This window comes from Fukomys damarensis, unplaced genomic scaffold (assembly GCF_012274545.1).
Source record: "Fukomys damarensis isolate Sample0158 unplaced genomic scaffold, DMR_v1.0_HiC HiC_scaffold_16, whole genome shotgun sequence".
Taxonomy (NCBI): domain Eukaryota; kingdom Metazoa; phylum Chordata; class Mammalia; order Rodentia; family Bathyergidae; genus Fukomys; species Fukomys damarensis.
The window spans coordinates 135,781,141-135,799,524 of record NW_022900928.1 but is presented as its reverse complement, the minus strand read 5'-3'; the positions used below and the strand labels follow the sequence as shown (position 1 = coordinate 135,799,524).

General features: G+C 46.7%; 1 protein-coding gene across 4 annotated transcripts in view; it reads left to right on the top strand.

Moving 5' to 3' along the window:
- Hdlbp (high density lipoprotein binding protein) overlaps window positions 1–18,384 on the top strand; it is a 62,696-nt gene that overhangs the window by 25,748 nt on the left and 18,564 nt on the right. For 2 of the 4 annotated variants that reach the window (XM_010606648.3, XM_010606651.3), the window contains exons 2-12: window positions 3,650–3,714; window positions 4,913–5,025; window positions 6,992–7,149; window positions 7,550–7,765; window positions 12,763–12,969; window positions 13,128–13,343; window positions 13,955–14,161; window positions 14,355–14,462; window positions 15,214–15,318; window positions 15,697–15,775; window positions 17,673–17,812. In XM_010606648.3, the coding sequence (XP_010604950.1) occupies window positions 4,950–5,025; window positions 6,992–7,149; window positions 7,550–7,765; window positions 12,763–12,969; window positions 13,128–13,343; window positions 13,955–14,161; window positions 14,355–14,462; window positions 15,214–15,318; window positions 15,697–15,775; window positions 17,673–17,812 (1,512 nt within the window). In that variant the 5' untranslated portion in view covers window positions 3,650–3,714; window positions 4,913–4,949. Of the gene's footprint in view, window positions 1–549; window positions 677–1,490; window positions 1,551–3,649; window positions 3,715–4,912; window positions 5,026–6,991; window positions 7,150–7,549; window positions 7,766–12,762; window positions 12,970–13,127; window positions 13,344–13,954; window positions 14,162–14,354; window positions 14,463–15,213; window positions 15,319–15,696; window positions 15,776–17,672; window positions 17,813–18,384 lie in introns of those variants that run through there. The other 2 variants (XM_010606650.3, XM_010606649.2) reach the window with 2 other exon arrangements.

The window sequence follows — 18,384 nt, the reverse complement described above, 5'->3', positions numbered from 1 at the left end:
CCCCTGTCGGACTGCGGGCGGGGGCTGCTACGTGTCACTCCGCGCATGGCCGCGGCGCGCGGGCGGGCACAGAAACTTTCCCAAGTCCGCGCCGGTCGATCCTTTCCCTCTTCCCGTCCCCATCCCGTTCCCGTCCCTGTCCCGCGGCCTCAGTATAGGAGCTCCCGGCTCTGGCGCTGCGGTGGGGGAGGGGCGGCGACCTGGCCAGGTTGGTGACGTGGGCGTCTGAGCGCCCCTCCCCCGCACCGACCGCCTCTCCTGCCCAGTTGCGGTTGGCCCAGGGTCCTCGCGCTTCAGCCGAACCGCCCGACCCAGTGAGCCTGTTTCTGAACCGGGCCAGGCCTGCGGCACCTCCACTTGACACTTAACATAGTGCGGGCAGTTGCCGGCTCTTCAGCCCGAGTGCAACTTGGACCAACCCCAGGGTCCGCGGATGAAAAATACATTACGGAAAAATACCGAATTTGGATGAAAAGGGTGAGGCAGAGTGAGCTGCTGTCCCTTTAAGCCTGTCCCCGCCCGCGGGCGCTCGTAGCCTGTGGGAGGGCCATGCTGAGGTGGCATCTGCGAAAGTTCCTCTGCAGGCCGGTCCAACTCCCAGAGCTTCAGGCCTCTGCGCACCTCGCTGAGCTGGACACCCCTTCAGACTCCAGCCTGCTCTCTTTCTGTGAGCAAGGTTAGATTTCACCCTGGAATTTGTAGTGTTGAGTACCTTGCGGGGGGGGGGGAGTTCCTTGCAGGATTTCTGTGGGCACGGAGGTAAGCAGCTTTAACTTTGAAGAGACACCTGGGTCTCAGAGGGTCTGGCCTGTTGAGCAGAGCTCGGGAGTTTCAAACTGGGCTAGCACGGAATTTATCCTCTCTGCAGTTTGTGGCCTTTACGCAGATAGTTGGCAAAGCTTAGCAGGGAATCAGATACTTGCTTTTGCAGAAGTAGAAAAGTTGAATTCACTTCAGGCCCTTTCAGCGTCCACTTCTCAGCCAGGCCTCCACTGTCACACAGCTGACATAACCTCACTTTTCTCAGCTGCAGGACTCATGGTGGCCTCAGTTCTTGGGGTAGAAGAGGAAGTTGTTGGCTTTTACTTTACCTTCTTCCTTCAGTTCTTGTTCTGTTGGCTGCTTAGTTATACATTAAAATACGACTCTCTCCTGTCTATGTTTACACCCTGGAAAACAAAACCTGAAGTCCTAGTTGAGAAGTTTGAGATTTGTGGTCTTTGGTGCTATTTTACCCCAGCTCCCTGTGGGGTAGGCAGTTGTGAACTGCCTGTGGGAGCAGGACTGCTGAGACCAGCTGTCTGGACCAGATGGGGAAAGAAGCTGTAGGTTTTCTCATACATCTTTGGTCTCAGGCAGAACCTTCACAGCCACACAGAGGGCTTGGGCCCCCACTGGCACCTTGCCTTTCTGTCCCTGGTGGGCCTGAACCTGGGTTGAGGAATATCCACCAGGCCAGACCAGCTGAGGATCTGTTTCTATCCTGACAGGAGCAGTGTGACTGGCTCAGTGAGGATCAGCCAAACCCTATGTTGAGCTTTGGTTCCTTGGTAAGGATCTGCCTCAGGTCTCCTGGGAACTGAGGAGTGGAAGAGCATGATGGAGGCCGTACTCACCTTCAGTCACTGCTGTGGGGCATTGAAGACCCAGGTGCAGCTCGATGGGCCTCTGGGAGTTGTCAGTGGAGGCAGAGCCAGCATAGTGGCTGCAAGTCGAGGTGTACCTGGGCTGGTCCCCACTGATTTAGGGCCTTGTGAAGCATGAGCGGGCTCTTTATCAAGATTCTTGCTCCAGAATCTGGTCTGCATTTACACATGGATCATCAGACATGTATTTAAGGTGATTCTTTTCAAACAGGATTTGAGATATAAGCAAGAGCCTTGTTGGATGACGCCAGAACCCTTAAGTATAGATGTGTCTGGTTGTGATCCATTCTTTCCAGTGCTCACAGATTGTCCTTTAAAATCCTGGAGACTAAGTCCCCAGTGTGTCCTGTCAAGCCAGCCTGTAGTCCTCTGGAGGCTTATTCAATGTGTGCCTGGCTACACATGAAAGCAGTGCTGGAGCCTCTGCTGCAGGTTTTCCCTGGGTAGTGACAGTGGGCTCAGTTGTGTAGACTTTATTCTCAAGCCCGTTAGACTAAGGGAGGCAAAATAAGGACAAAATAGTTGAAATAGACTTCAGGTGGTTAGCGTTTGTTCTCAGAAGAGACCAATAACCAGTGCAGAATGGGAAAGGGGCCTTGCATAGCTTCATGCAGCTGATTTGACATTGCACTTGACATTGCTGTAGCTGTCAATGAGCACTGAAGACTTACCCGGTCCTGGAAGCAGGGGGACTTGTAAGTGGCAGCACAGAACAAGAATGTGGGTGTGGTTGAGGTCACATAGATGAACCTGGATTGGAAGGGGGTGGGCTGCTGGGTTTAAGAAGTGACATTGGAACCTGGGGCCACCTAGAGCGGGAGGCCAAACTCTGCTGGGCAGTGGGTGGCCAGGTACTTGAAGGCCTCACAGAAGGACTGTGAGGCAGGGTTGAGTGTGCAAGGCTGGAGATTGTGCTGTGGAATACCTGGCAGTTTCCCCCAGCACAGAGAAGCCCATCTTGTTTCCAGGCTGACTCCATGTGGTCTGGCCAGACATGGGATCCCAGCATGGGCACGATGCATGAATGTGCTACTGTGCCTGTGGTTTGAGAGTTTTTCTTCTTTACCTTAATCTTTAAAATTCACAGGTTAGAATTCGTTAGTAGTGCTCTCTAGTACTCCTAATCAGTTTGTCCCATCTTCCCCTCAGTTAGGCACATTAGTGAATAGCAGGAAGGGGCCCCATATCAGCTCCAGCCTTGGAATTGTAGCAGTTTCCCCATGTGACTCAGGCCTTGCTTTTAAAGTTTTGAAAAGTCTAGGCCAAAGTGGCCATAATGACATGCCACTTGTCCATGTTTCCTGTTCCACTTAACCCCAAGTCAGCTCCTGTGGAGAGCCCATGGTTACTTTGGTCCTAAGGGACAGTGCTATTCCTGCTACCTGTTTCTCCAGCTCAGAGTGTGGGCTCAAACCCAACCCATAGCCCACCAGTTGTCACTATCCACAGTTCCCTCGAGGCAAAGTCACCTACATCCTCTCACTTTGCTGGATAGCTTTTGGTCCTTCCCAGAAAGACTTTGAGGGTTTCTTCCAGTTGAACAATGTTATGTCCTGGTTTCTATGTCCCCAGTGGGTTAGGAGGGACTGAAGGACAGAGGAACTGCAAAGTTACCCAGAACTCATATGAAAGGACAGGTGCTTCGGTTCCTCTGAGCCCAGATGCCCGCATTCTCTGTCTGCTGATGGCCAGCAGTTATGAGGGTCCAAGGAAGGTGGGTGTGCCCACAGAACCAGCCTGATAATTCCGTGAGAATTTGACTTCCAGATACTTAAATCTGAAAGCACTTAGGGATTACTTCCTCGGGTCCCTGAGAGAGTTGTCTTCTGAAGGTCTGAGCAGGGCTTCTTTCATCATTTCCCTGAGAAACTTGCCCAGGTGTTGGTGGTAGCAGTCAAGGTGTAAAGATTTTGACTTTTTCTGGTTGAGAGGTAAAAGGGACTGAGTAGTAAGAAGTGAATAACTTTTCTCTGATTTTTCTTCCCCTTTCTGCCTCGTACCAGCAAAAGCTGGCAGGCTGACAGAGGCGGCCTCAGGACGGACTTTCTGGCTATTGACCGTTTTGCTGGTAAGTCTGACAAGAATGGGTTTCTTTAGTCCCAGTGTTCATGTTTGGTGGTACCTTTGGACCTCACCACAAGACTGTTCGAGCAATCTTGAGACGTGTGCCCCTCAACTATGAACTCTGCCTTCTCTTTTTCATCTTTTTTTGTTTTTTTAAGATGTCAGTTGTGTTTGTTTGGAATTATCCTAATTGGAATCTTGCTTGACACTTTTGGAACACAAAAGTTTAGTTTTCTGAACTTGGGAGAGTTATGTTGTTATGTTGTAAAAATAAGCAAAAACTCACTTCTTAAATTACTTGCTACTGTTATACTTTCTGCCAAATTGGTGCAAGGAAGGTAATTTTGGTCCATAGTTGGGTGAAGAAAATGGGCTCTTTCATGTGCTGTTAGTAGGAACTGTGGGGAAGGGGGAAGCCAAATTCCTACCTCAGATTGGTGAACTGTAGCCCATCTTCTTAATAAGGGAGCCATGGCCCTCAGCACTCGGGTCCCACTGCATACATTGGCTTTCCTAACTGAGGAACTCTGCCTTGAGCCAGGTTCCCTCCAGGGTGAGTCCCTCCTACACCTGGCAGTCAGAAAGGAGGAAAATGATCAGTTCACAGGCGTCAGGGACACTGAGCGAACTGTGTGGGCCTGTTTTATTGTAACTGCAAAGCACTATAAGACTGCTTCTTCCTGCTATAGCAGGGATCCTGAAGTATTTCTCTTTGGTCCCTGGTGAGCCCCTTGTCATCCAGGTTGGCTTTTTGTACCAACTGTCATGTGATAGATTTGGGTAAGCATCAGGAGACATGCAGTGAGCAAATTCACAAAACAAATAGATTGAGATATCTGTTAAGAGAATGATCTGGTTTTGATCTGTGCGTAGAAGCTAGGCCAAGCAGCTGGAAGGTTACAGTGGTCCCAGGGTCTATGCCATCTGTGGGGTGATACAAGACTGTGTCTCTGAGGCCCCTGGGTTAATAGAGGGAGGGGGTGCACTGTTTCTGGATGGCCCTTGCAGACTAACTGCCAGCATCTTGGTATTGGGTCTCCTCAATGACAGGCAGCCTTGAAGAGGACCCTCCTTTACTTGCATTCATCCATTAGTGAGAGTTTCAGTATCAGCTTATATCAGAGATCATAAGGAAAATGAAAATCTGTAGTTTTCTTAGTTAAAACTTAGGTTAACGGTTTATTCCTTCTCCCTTGTTGTAGTGGCTAATCGGGATCGTGTGTGGGTGTGATATCAACCATGAGCTCTGTTGCAGTTTTGACCCAAGAGAGTTTTGCTGAACACCGAAGTGGACTGATTCCGCAACAAATCAAAGGTGACAGCACCTTCATGTGCTCTTAATAACTTCTCAATGCTCCTTCCAAACTTGGCAAATTCCATGCCCTTCACAGAAGTATTCCTGCTGGGTGTGGGGTGCATGCCTGTAATCCTAGCACTTCCCTGGGAGGCTGAGACAGGAGAATCAGTGGGAGTCTGAGGCCAGCCTGGGCTACACAGTGCAACCTTGTTTCAAAAAAAAAAAGGACTCTCCCATCTAATACACATTCTCTTTGGCACTGCTGGGTGTGCTGAAGGAATATGAGATGTAGATCCAGTGAGTTTGGCCATTGGAATCAAGGATCTTTGAGTTACTCTCACAGATCACTAGATCTGTGCTCCAGCACATCGCGGAGTACTTCCAAGCCTTGTAAGGCAGAGGCCTGGCTTCTGAGCTTTAAGTAGCAGCTGGCCAGGATGAAGAGTAGAACAGAGTGCCAGGTCAGAGGTAACTTGAACATTTCTGGTACCTGTCTGAAAGTAGAAAGTAACAGATGAAATTAATCTTAAAATATTTTATTTAACCCAATGTCTAAAACTATTCTTACGTTAATGTATTAAAGAAAATGCAACCATTACTATTACACTTTTTTTTTTTTTTCTCGATAGTGGGGATCAAACTCGGGTCCTTGTGCTTGCAAGGCAGATGGCAGAACCACTGAACTAAATTCCCAGCCCACAACCATTACTATTTTATATTCTTTTTCTTTCCCTTCAAAATCTGGTGCGTGCTTATAACTACAAGGCATTTTTATGTGGATGCTAAATTTTCTTAAAGTCCTTGATCTGTAGTTAAATTTTCCAAAATTTTTTCCATTGAAAGAATACATTGTTCTATACCAAGTTGTTAAAAGTTTTCTATCTGGGGATTTAGCTTAGTGATTCTGCTGCCTGCCTCGCAAGGGCAAGGACCCAAGTTCAATTCCCGATAACCCCCCCCCAAATTAAAGTTGGCTAGTAAGTAAATTGAGTATCTGTTCTTAAATTTAAAATTTACTGCCTCAGTCTTGGTAGCCACATTTTACTGCTTGTTTTTGGGGCATTGGAGCCCTGGCCCCTGCTGCTGTCCTGGTTCTGTGTGTCTAGAGGCTTGGGATCTTTCTGTTCACCTCAGCTTCCATGTGAGGGCAGGTGGTCTGATGTTGGCACTGTTCTGGGCAGCATGACCTTGGGGCTAGCAAGTGTGAAACTAGACTCAGAGGTAGGCCCAGTTCCAAAGGTCACCCCCATTCTTTTGGTGTGTACACACACTCGTGGGATTTTCATCAGGCCCTGCTGTTGCTGGACACTGCTTGACCTTGAGGGTGTGGGACATCCAGAACAGTCATGGCCTTCCTTTCCTAGAGACTGTGGTTAATGGGATAAAAGTGTGAACATACACTGTGAGAGATGAAAGTGATGACTAGCTAAGGACTCTGATTTCCACAAGTCTTGTTCTTCTCTTCCTTGTGTTGGGGTGGTAACAGAAGCAGCAGTTCCCATGGGAGTTAATTTTGCATTGTGTATCACTGTGTAAGAACAAGTGGAACATACCTGGAGGGCGTCTCTTAGAGGCCATGCTAGGCAGCACCAACATCTGGCATTGTTTTTCCAGTTTAAAGGCCTGCTTGGTGCCGGAGACTTGTGGATATGGTATTAAAAGACTTTGCAGCAAGACCTGCCTTCAGAGAGCTGACTCACCCCAGAAGGGGAGTGGGGCTCATATTGTCTGTGCCTATTGTTCATGTGGGACCATGTGGAGAGACAGGACTGAGCTGCCGGGGATTGGAAGTCTCTGGCCCCTACCAGCTCACACACTCAGAGTGCCAGGCCCTTTCCGAACACTGAATGAGGAGAATCCAGGAGGGATGTTGTTGCTCAAGCGATTGGTATTTCAGGGAAGGGTCCTTAAAATGGGGTTTTGTATTGTTTTTTGATATCATTAAAAGTAGTGTCTTCCTTTTAATCTGTGTTGGCTGGTCCAGTGGCCAATTTAAATTCAGAAGAAGAGAGTGACCCTCCAACATACAAGGATGCTTTCCCTCCACTTCCTGAGAAAGCGGCTTGCTTGGAAAGTGCCCAGGAACCTAGTGGAGCCTGGAATAACAAGATCCGTCCCATTAAGGCCTCCGTCATCACTCAGGTAGAAATGCCATTCTTTATTACCCTGTCTTTCCTTGTAGGAAGCAATAGGGTCTGGTGCAAGGGTTTGAACATACAAAGCTGTGGGTTCTTTGGGAAAGCACCTTCAGACTTAGCCAGCCCCCAACCCAGGGATGCTTGGGAAGTACAGCTTCTGCCATGCTCACCAACATCCCTTGTACCCTAAGACTGACCCACAGGCAGTATTTATCAGATTCTTTGGTCCTGTGTGCATTTCCCTTCACTACAGTCCAGTCTCCATTACTGTCCACTGGTAGTTAACCAGTTTGTCAATTTTCTATAGGGTGGTAAATGAAGATGTATTCCTAACTGTTGACTATCCTTCTGTCTCCTTTTTTGGTATCTTAAAGTTCTCCCTTGTTTTGGCCTTTTCTGAGCAGGTGTTCCATGTGCCCCTGGAGGAAAGAAAATATAAGGACATGAACCAATTTGGAGAAGGTGAACAAGCAAAAATCTGTCTTGAGATCATGCAGAGGACCGGTGCTCACCTGGAGCTCTCTCTGGCCAAAGACCAAGGCCTCTCCATCATGGTCTCAGGGAAACTGGATGCTGTCATGAAAGCCAGGAAGGACATTGTTGCTAGATTGCAGACTCAGGTGACTATCCCCAGGCCTGGTGCCTCCAAGCAGCTGTGTACTAGTGCCATTTGCTAGTGTTTCTGGTGTGGGCTGGAACTTACTTGGATTCCTAACTCCAGTTCCTTGGAGTTAGAACAGCAACCTTAGGAACCCCTGACATTTTCATGAAAGTCCACTAAGTCAGTGATGGAACTCAGACACCTAACACTTCAGCCATTTGAATAAACACTGAAAATTAAAAGGCTTATCCCAGAGTGTGAGACACTAAATGGCTGCTGGGCTTGCTAGGTGGTACATAGATCAGCAGATCCCAGGTTTTGCATGAGAATCAGCTGGTGCATTTGTTAATACACATTTCCAGGCCCCAGTCTTGGGAGATTATAGATTCAGATTCTGTTTCTTTTAAACCCATTCCCTAATCTTGGTAGTCTTATGCAAGTACTTAGAATTTAGTTGAAGACTATTGGGGTAACTAAATCTATGATAACATTTTTCCCCAAGAACAAGTAAAGGGTAGAAAAGGGTTGAAATGTTACAGGACAGATATTGCACTGAATGGATTTGTTCAGAGATGGGGGTTCCTCTTCCTGCCGCTGAACTTCCATGAGCCCAAGTGGGTTATGGCTCTAGAACAGAGTGGCTAGAGGGGAATCTGACCCTGCTTGGCCACACAAGGCCTCGGGACAATCCCACAACCCAGCTAGCTTCATAGAATTACATTTTGTGTGGTGCTATGGATTGGGGGAGGGGCAGGGATGTACTAAATCATTTAAGTTGCCCAGGCTAGGCTTGCCCTTGTGTCTTCCTGCTTCAGCCTTCCAGCAAGTGCTACCACACTCAGCTGAATTAAATATTTAAGTGCCATGAAGGTGAAAATGTTGATTATAATTGTTTAGCATTGTGTTTGGTGCCTTATAGGCTCTGAAATTTCTGCTGTTGTGTGCTTGTCAATAGAAATTTGAGTGTCGCGTTTTGTGATTGGACACTGTGGAAGGAAGGAACATAGCACGGGTTGGGTCATATGAAAGCTCTCATCCCTAGGTGACTCCCTTGCCCTTCACTTCCCTCTCAGGAATTAAACTTGGGACCTCATATGCTAGGCAAGCACTATACAGTGAGCTATATCTCTAGCCCTCAACTATTTTAAGGCAAATCCTAGGTACATTATTTCACCTGTGAATAATATGTCTGAATATAACCATTCTGCCATTCTCTCACATAGAGGCGCTAAGATATTTGTATTTGACCCTGTCAATGGTAGGTTTCTCATTATCCCAGATAACTTTTCCAGTTGGTTTGTTCCTACTAAAAGCTAAGCACTGAGTTTGGTTGCAGAGTCACAGATCTCTTGCTCCTTCGCAGCATGTCCCACCTTTTTTAATGCCATTGGTTTGTGGGAAGGCGATCTGTTCTGCTATCCCTCATGATTTCTTGCAGACCATTGTTAGGTCAGGGCCCGGTTACTTTCACATTCAACTTGTGTGGCAGGGAAACATGTTCAGTGTGCTATGTACTTGGTGGTGTAGCTGATGGACTGATTCTGAGCCTGGTCCTTAGACTTGGATGTCTTCAGCTTGACCCATCTCATATAAAGTTCGTTGTTAGTTTTTTCCTTGCTTAATAGTTTTATCAGATGTTGGTGACCACTGTCTAAGGTCATTAAGAATTGCAAATGATGGTTTTCTGTATCTCCCTGCCATAAGTTGGCTGGTGCTCTAGGGGGAAGGATTTCTGCATTGACACAGTTGAGTGGGAAGTTCCTGACTTGATATTCGCTCCTTCTCCCATTGTCACTGCTCATTCTGTGTTGGTAGTCTGCCATCTTCCATGGTGATCAAAGGTTTAAAATTGCCCCATCTTTGCTAGTGACACTGCTTGGGGTTTATGAGAAGAAAGCGATCATGATTTCAAACTATATCTAATTCAAATGAAAAACGGCAGCATTTTAAAATTGAAATTACTTCTTCAGGATTTTCCTGTCCTGTTATGAACCTGTTGGGTTCATTTGTTTTATTTCAATTTTTAAAGCCTGCATCCACATTTATATAGTTGTAGTGGCAATATTGTATAAGATACATTCAGGGAGCTCACCCTCCTGGCCTGTGGTTTTTACCCTGTCCACAACCCTCTTTTTTTTTTTAACCCTATCCCCCCCCCAAGCCTCCTCCCCTTCCTATATACAAAAGCTTTGTTTCCATTTTTTCCTTCTTTTTCACCGTTTTTTCTTGTCCTTTCCTTCCTTTCTCCAACCCTCCCTCGTTCCTCTTCCCATTTCCCAATATCTATTATACATTATAGTCCTTATTTCCACTTTCAGTTTCTCATACCAGAGAAACAATGCAGTATTTAAACATATGTGACCAATTTATTTCACTTATGAGTATGGTGTCGAGGTCCATCCATTTAGCTATAAATGTCTGAAGGTCATCCTTCTTTGTGGTCATCTTTATCCATTCATTGCCAACCCTACTTATGGGTTAACATTCCTACCGAGTCCTTGGCTTATTCTTCATTGTTTCTGTTTAAGATTAGAAGCGAAACAATTTGTCATAAACTGGTTTTGTACCTGACTTTTTTTTCTTACTATATTTCAGAGGACTCTATGTCAATAAATAATGATTATCCATATTCTGTGGTTATGCTGTAATTTATTCAAGCCTCCTATGGATAGGCATTTGGGTGGTTTCAAGACGTTGGCTATTATCATTTATGTCAGTAAAAACTGTGTGCGTGTGGTATTCCTGTTTCACTAGGTGTGTTTTGGGGTAGATTATGGTTGGGTCAGAGGGTGACCACCCATGTAATTTGACTACTATAGATCAATTCTGCTCCCCTAAAAGGTGTGCATCTTGCCAGATATCTTAGAGGGTTTTTTTTTTTCATTACTGCAATAAAATCCTTGACATTCATAAGTTACAAGAGGAAAGGTTTGTTTTGGCTCACGGTTTGTAGAGGTTTCAGTCCAGTCAGCTGGTTCCAAGACAGAGGGGCCTGGCAGGGAAACAGTCTATGGTGTGGCAGGCAGGAAGCAATAAGCCTTCCTTCTTTCCCTTTTTATTCTATCCAGGCTATAAACCTATTGCTTGGTGCCACCCACACCCAGGGTGAGTCTTCCTATACTCAGAACTGTGTTAAACCAATCATTGGATTAATCCAGTATTGCACGCTCATGACTCCCAAAAGCCCCACCCATGATCATAGGAGGCTTTGCGGGGGGACATCTAGATGTCAGCCATGATACCAAGCATGTTGACGCAGGACTGTAACCTAAGCTACTCAGAAGGCTGAAGCAGGAGGATGACAAGTTCAAGGCCAGAGGGAGCAACTAACGGAAATTCTTTCTCAAAATAAAAAACACAAAGGGCCAGGAATGTGCTTGCTTAGCATGAGTGAGCCCTTGGGTTCCATCCCTGGTACCACAAAAAAGGATGTGCTCTAATCAGCACTGAGAGTGAGGCTCACCTAATACTTGAGTTTTTGCCAGTCTGAAATAAAGCTGAACATACTTTCAATGTGTATTTGCAGTTTTTTTCTGAAATGTCTGTTCTAGTCTCCATTTTTCTATCATGTTATTCATCTTCCTTAGTTCTCAGGAGCTCTTAAGTGCTTTTAACAGCCATCAGTAATTTAAATTATAAATAATTTTTTAATCTGTCATTTTTTTTTATCTTGGTGTGTTTTTCTCTATGAGTGTTTTATTCTTGTGTCATCACGTTTATTATTTGTATGGTTCTGAGACACTGTTAGGAAAGGTTTTTGACTTCCAAGACGTACGAAAGTGTAACCAAGTCAGGTGTGGTGGCACTGAAATGGGAGAGAGGGGTGAGGTTAGCTTGTTGCAAAGGGGATTGAGTTTTACCTTTTTCCATACAACTGTCACTGCTGTTTTAAAATTCTGTAGTTTTTTTGAGACAGGGTCTCACTATACAATTCAGACTGGCATTGAACTCACAAGCTCAGGCTGGCCTCAAATGTGAAGTGATCCTGCTTCAGCTTCCTAAATCTCTTTGTGCTCATGGTTTCCCATTTTATTGGTAATGGTTTTAAGTTTGAGTGCCTGGTACCTTAATACCTTGTTGCCTTATTACCACATCTACCTTGTATCTACTTTCTTAGGGTTTTCTTGTCTGTTCTATTCTTGTTTGTTTTACCATGCAAACTTTATAATCATCTTTGAGCTCAAAACCATAGTAATTTTTAAAAATTAATCTTATAAGAATTAACATCTTTATGCTTTAAACATTCTTTTGTCTTTTAAAGCGTGTTTTCTTATATGTTATACTTTTTATTGTTGTTTGTGTCTCACCATTTTTTTGTCTTATTAGAAATGTGCCATCTTTTCTATTATACTCATATGTGTGTACATGTGGGTGTGTGGTTCTGGGAGTTGAACCCAAGACCTTTGCTCTGAGCTATATGCCAGGTCCTTTATTACTCATTTTGAGACAGGGTCTTGCTGAATCACCCAGACTGCAGAAATTGCAGTCTTCCTATCTCAGCTTGCCAGAGTGCTGGGATCACAGGAGTATGCCATTCTTCCTGGATTTTGTGTTGTGTGTGTGTGTGGTACTGGGGATTATACCTTTTAGCTGGCTATTACTTGTTTAAGTTAAGGCTGTTGACTTCTAGAGTCTGTTTTCTTCATGTTACAAGGAGGAAAAGTAGTAAAAAAAAAGGAAAAAAGTAGTACTAGAAAATAGTAAAACAGTTGTATGTACAGGGTTTCTGTGTGTACAGTCTCTTGCCTCTTCCTGACCCACCTCCATGAGTTTGTCTCCTCCCATCTCCCCTGCAGGCATAGGTTCCATTTGGGGTGAGCTTGATGCAGGTGTCCTTAAACTGGACTGATGGGGTTAGACATGCCCCCCACAAGCATGGCATGCCATTTCAGCTCACACCCTTCCACCAGATGGGGTAGGTTTGGTGACATTCCAGTAAAAGAATCTCATGGAGAAATATGCTTTTTCACAAACACAAGGTTTTTTTTTGTTTGTTTGATTCTCTTGCTTCTATAGGCTTCAGCAACTGTTCCCATTCCTAAGGAACACCATCGCTTTGTTATTGGCAAAAATGGGGAAAAATTGCAAGACTTAGAGCTAAAAACTGCAACCAAAATCCAGATCCCACGCCCAGATGACCCCAGCAATCAGATCAAGATCACTGGCACCAAAGAAGGCATTGAGAAAGCTCGCCATGAAGTCCTTCTCATCTCTGCTGAGCAGGTGAGGCCTCTGGTGCCCGAGTCCCTTCCAGCTTCCCAGCACCAGCCTCACTCCTAGAGGCCTGGTAGTATACAGCCTGCCTGCCATGCCTCGGCTCTGGCCCTGGAAAGCCCTGTTGGTCCTCAGCTATCCTTACCAGTCCATCCTGTCCTGTCTAGGATAAGCGTGCTGTGGAGAGGCTTGAGGTGGAGAAGGCCTTCCACCCCTTCATCGCAGGGCCGTACAACAGGCTCGTGGGTGAGATCATGCAGGAGACGGGGACACGCATAAACATCCCTCCACCCAGCGTCAGCCGGACAGAGATTGTCTTCACTGGAGAGAAGGAGCAGTTGGCTCAGGCTGTGGCTCGGATCAAGAAGATTTACGAGGAAAAGGTGTGCACTGCAGGAGGTGGAGGCCATGAGTGGGAAGAGGGAACAGGATTTTGCTGGATATGGATTTAAGACTTGTGCTGCCCCTCGTCCTCTTACCTTCGACATACAGCTTAGTACAGAGTGTCCATGGTCAAGGCTGGCATTCTCACTGTCTTGTTGTGTGTGCATCCTGCCTGGGCCTCTGGCTGCATCAGGGGTGGCATCTGCAGCATAGAACTGTTTGCATTGTTCGTTAAAGCTGTTAGCACAAGGCAGCCGAGCTCTCAGGTTCAGAACTTGTTCCTTAACTTGGAGAAAGGTCTTAATGTTTTCATGTCTTCCAGATTGACATTATCATTCAGGATGACTGGACATGAGGGAAGTCCAGTCCTTAAAAAGTGGGGTTTTTGGGCTCGGTGGTGCTGCCACCTTCCTTGCAAGCTCAGGGTCCTGAGTTCAATCCCTGATACAAAAAAAAAGTGGGGTGTCGGGATTACAGCCCCACTTGGGGACTGGCACATGTGGTCTAGGCCCTTCAGCTCACTTCCTACTCTGTCGGCAGTGTTGTCCTGTCCCCACTGCCCGCCTCCTCCGCCTTCCCTGCTGACTGCCCTTACGATGCTCTTAATTAGAAAAAGAAGACCACAACCATCGCGGTGGAGGTGAAGAAATCCCAGCACAAGTATGTCATCGGGCCGAAGGGTAATTCACTGCAGGAGATCCTCGAGAGAACGGGAGTCTCTGTTGAGATCCCACCCTCAGACAGTGCCTCTGAGACTGTGATCCTGCGAGGCGAGCCTGAGAAGTTGGGGCAGGCATTGACCGAAGTCTATGCCAAGGTAGCCGCCTGGAGAGTGAAGTATGCTTGATTTTGGTGAATTTCTGGGTGCCCTCGATGGCCAGGTTTTGCCTGGTGTATCTTGAGGGCCTGGACTCAGTGAAGTGTGTCTGGGTAGGGTGAGCAATTTTACTTTGGTTTTAACATACCTTGAGCTCTACAAACCCATGAGCCTATTTTTCTGTTTTTCCTAGGCCAATAGTTTCACGGTCTCCTCAGTCTCTGCCCCTTCCTGGCTTCACCGTTTCATCATTGGTAAGAAAGGGCAGAACCTGGCCAAAATCACTCAGCAGATGCCAAAGGTAAGGAAACATTTTTAGTCTGTGGAGTTTTCCCAACATTGTTTTGCTGTTGCTGTTTTGTCCTGTTAAATACAATCGGTTCCCATGGGTGGTTACAGGAGAGTGCAGTGTGTTTAGCTCTTGACAGCAGTCACTGGCCTTTGTAACTAGAGAGGATATGCATTAGTCACCGTCTTAAGAAACACAACACTTAGGCATTATAGTGTGAGGAGAAAAAAACTTATATACAAACTGTTAAATATGAATTTAATGGGACTTTCAAAGAGGAGACAGCAGTGCCCAGGAATCTTGAATAGGAAAGACATGGCAGAGTGCCACCCCTTTGTTGTTGAGACCAGTGTCTACTTTACTGTTGTTTAGCTTGCTCTGGCTTCACACTCCTGACTCACTAGATGCTGGTAGATCCCCCTTCCTCTCCAGGTACACTGCCTCACATGTTAGAAACCAGGCTGGGCAGCAGCCTGGCCCTGTGTGAGTGACTATACCTCTTCAGGCAGCTGTGCTTGTTTTAAAATCTCATCCCTGCCATCTGTCTCACTCTTCCAAAGTCATCTTTGCCTCTCAGCTTTTCATGGCAGTGGTAGGTATGACCTCCTCACCTACCAAGTACTCATAAAGCAGTTTGGGGCTGTCTCCTGCCTTCAGGAGAATGCCGGTGATCTCCTGGGACAAGCAGTTTCATGCAGAGGCAGAGGGCGCTGCAGCTACACCAGTTATCCTCACCCATACTCTGCTTATTTCTGTCTGGCAGGTTCACATCGAGTTCACGGAAGGCGAAGACAAGATCACCCTTGAAGGTCCCACAGAAGATGTAAATGTGGCCCAGGAACAGATTGAAAGTATGGTCAAAGACTTGGTACGTGCCCCTTCCGCAGTCTGTGTGCTGGTGGTGCAGGAGGCTCTGGCCAGCCAGGGTATCCTTAGACCTCCCAAGGGGGCACAGACATCAGAGGGCAGCCTAGCTGGTTGGTTGGTTGGTAGACCCTGAAATGTGCAGGAGCTGGCCAGAGATTTTTTTAAACTTGCTTTGGGTTAGAAGAGACTATTTTGAAGGCGAGGCCTTCCAGGGGCACCAGAGGGACAATCTGGCAACAGCTTCTGCCATTCATTGTTGAAAAAAGGTAGGAGTTGGCATTCTCTGGGCTGGAGATTGGGCTCCTTGTCTGAATCCCAGTGTGTTCCTGGGCCTAAAGCCTGTGTCTCTTGCTGATCTGCCTTGGGCTACCTCCCACAGATTAACCGGATGGACTACGTGGAGATCAACATTGACCACAGGTTCCACAGACACCTCATTGGGAAGAGCGGTGCCAACAGTGAGTGAGCTGCAAGAGTGTGGGTCCCAAGCCTCTGCAGGGTACCCTAAAGCCCTGAGGTGGCCTTGACAGCTGTGAGACAGGGACCTCATTGTAGACAGCCCAGGCCACTGCTGCTGCCCTGGGAGTTTCTGATGTGTTGCCTCCTCCAGCTGCTGGAAGAGGCCACTTTTCTTCTGCATAAGGAAAGGAAAGGCTGTGGCCAATCTCAGGTTGTTTAGCCTACTGCTAAATTAGTACTTTGAGTCAGGGATGTAGCTCAGTGGTGTAGCACCTGCCTGGCAAGCTCAAGGCCCTGAGTTTGATTCTCAATACTAAAAAAGAAAAGTAAATAAATTGTTACTTTGAAAAATCAACCTGTTGGGGTCACCCTGAAGGCACACATGAGGTGAGGAGTGCATCCTTCTGTTACCCCAGTATTTTTAGTGCTTGTGCCCAAATCCCAACTTGGAAAGGGATGCTGTTGAACAACCAGTCACGTGTCAAGCCTAGGCTCATGGTTTGACTTGTCTAGGGCCGAGTGTGGGAATAGCCAGGATGCTGGGCTTCAGACATGTTTGAGTGGAGCATTTGGCAGCATCCCTCTCCCTCACCTGGTTTAACCACGTGCTCTTGGCCACACAGCACGATGCTTACGTGTTCTGGGTTTTACCTTCAGGTGGTGTGGTAGACTGATGTGTTCCTAGATCACTCCATCGACAAAGGATCCTTTCTCAGTTTCCTGACAACTAACACCCATTTATTTATGTATGTGTGTGTGTACCTGGGATCAAACTCAAGACCTCACGCTTGCCAGGCAGATGCCATTTATTTTTGTTATAAGTAAACAAGTCTTGTTCTCTCCACTGTGGTCTGTGAACAGTATACTCTGCCTTTTGCCAGTCTTGTACCCTGGGACATGTTTGTGACAGGGACAGGAATCTCCAGTGCTGCTTGGACTGTATGCACACTATGAACTTGCTTCAGGGATTTTGCTTTTTGTCTTGGTTAACTGTGGTGTTTACTTTAAAGTGTGAGGGAGTACAGTGGAACAGTAATTTCGGGTTTCTGCTTTTCTAAGAATTGTAGAGCCTTTTATGTAGCATGGGCAACAATTTGTGTCTGTTCTGTTTTCTTCTGATTTAGTTCCTAACCCGCGTATTCTCCTGTAATCTAAATTTGATGCCATTCTCTGTCTGCTGCTCTCCTTCTCCTATGTCATCCACTTGGAACAGTTGTCTTTTCATGCCATTCCCCAGCACACACTGCCTTCCTTGTCACCGTCTCTGTGCAGTTTGGAATATGCACACAGTGAGCAAATGTCTTCCTCAGCTCCTGGTGATAAGGCTTTTCCAGAGCTTTCAAAGCTCCTGGTTGTGTCAGGGAAGGTGGCTGCAGGAGTGTTTGCAACTCCATTTGTTTTGCAAAGACAGCAGCAGACTCAATTTGGATCTGGACTAATGCTAGAGTCTCTGAGCAGTAATGTGATTCTTATGAGCTTTTAGATGCACAGTGGGGGCTGTTGCTGCTTTAATCTGTGTAATCTTTTTACCTGAATTATCATTTCCGAACTTGTTTACACATTAATCCCACCTGGGGTGTTTTAAGTGTTTGAAAGCCCAGTCACACCATAGACCAACTGCATCTCAGACACATTTGCAGACTCAGGGCCATGCCAGCTTGCATGCGAGTCTGGGATCCAGTGCTCTGAAAAACTTGCAGGCTGGTGAACTCCATGTCCAGTTCTGATTTTAGACAACAGAAACTCTTATTCTGGAGACTAGTTGTGCTGTTTGGTTTGTGGGAATAACTGACTGGGACTTTCGGGGCTTGGTCCTGTCCCTCCTGGTTGTCAGTCATTGGTAGGCAGGCCATCATAGCTTCTGTGTCCAAGGTGTGTTTCCCTTTATATCCCAAGTAAACAGAATCAAAGACCAGTACAAGGTGTCCGTGCGCATCCCTCCTGACAGTGAGAAGAGCAACCTGATCCGAATCGAGGGAGACCCACAGGGCGTGCAGCAGGCCAAGCGGGAACTGCTAGAGCTTGCATCTCGCATGGTGAGTCCCCTAGCATTCAGGGCCCACAGGAGGGCATAGCCTGTATCTCTAGGCTGTGGTCTTGGAGAATTGAAGCTACAGAATCCCTCACTGAGTTGATTTCCAAGGCCACGGTTCTTCCATCCTCCTCTATCACCAGCACATCTTGTCTCCTTCAACCCCTGACTGGTGTCAGAGAAGCGCAGGGGCTCCCAGGGATCTCAGATGCTTGGTTGCCAACCCGAGATTGTGACACCATTCCTGTTTTTTAAAAGTACCCCAGGTAACTCTGGAGTGTGGCCAGACTTGAGGGTCATTGGGGTGATCACCTTCTACCTGCAGAAATACTGCACTGCCCTGGGCTGCCTGACGTCTACATCTGCCTTCTGCTTACCCTAAGCTATGAGTACTGCTGCAATACATCAGATGCACACAGCAGTGATCCTCAACTTGGCTGCCCATGAGGGTCACTGGGTACCCTTAAGAGTCCAGAAAAAGGGCTGGGGATTTATTTAGCTCAGCAGTTTGGTGGCCTGCCTTGCAAGTGCAAGGACCCGAGTTCAATCCCTGGTACCAAAAAAAAAAAAAAAAAA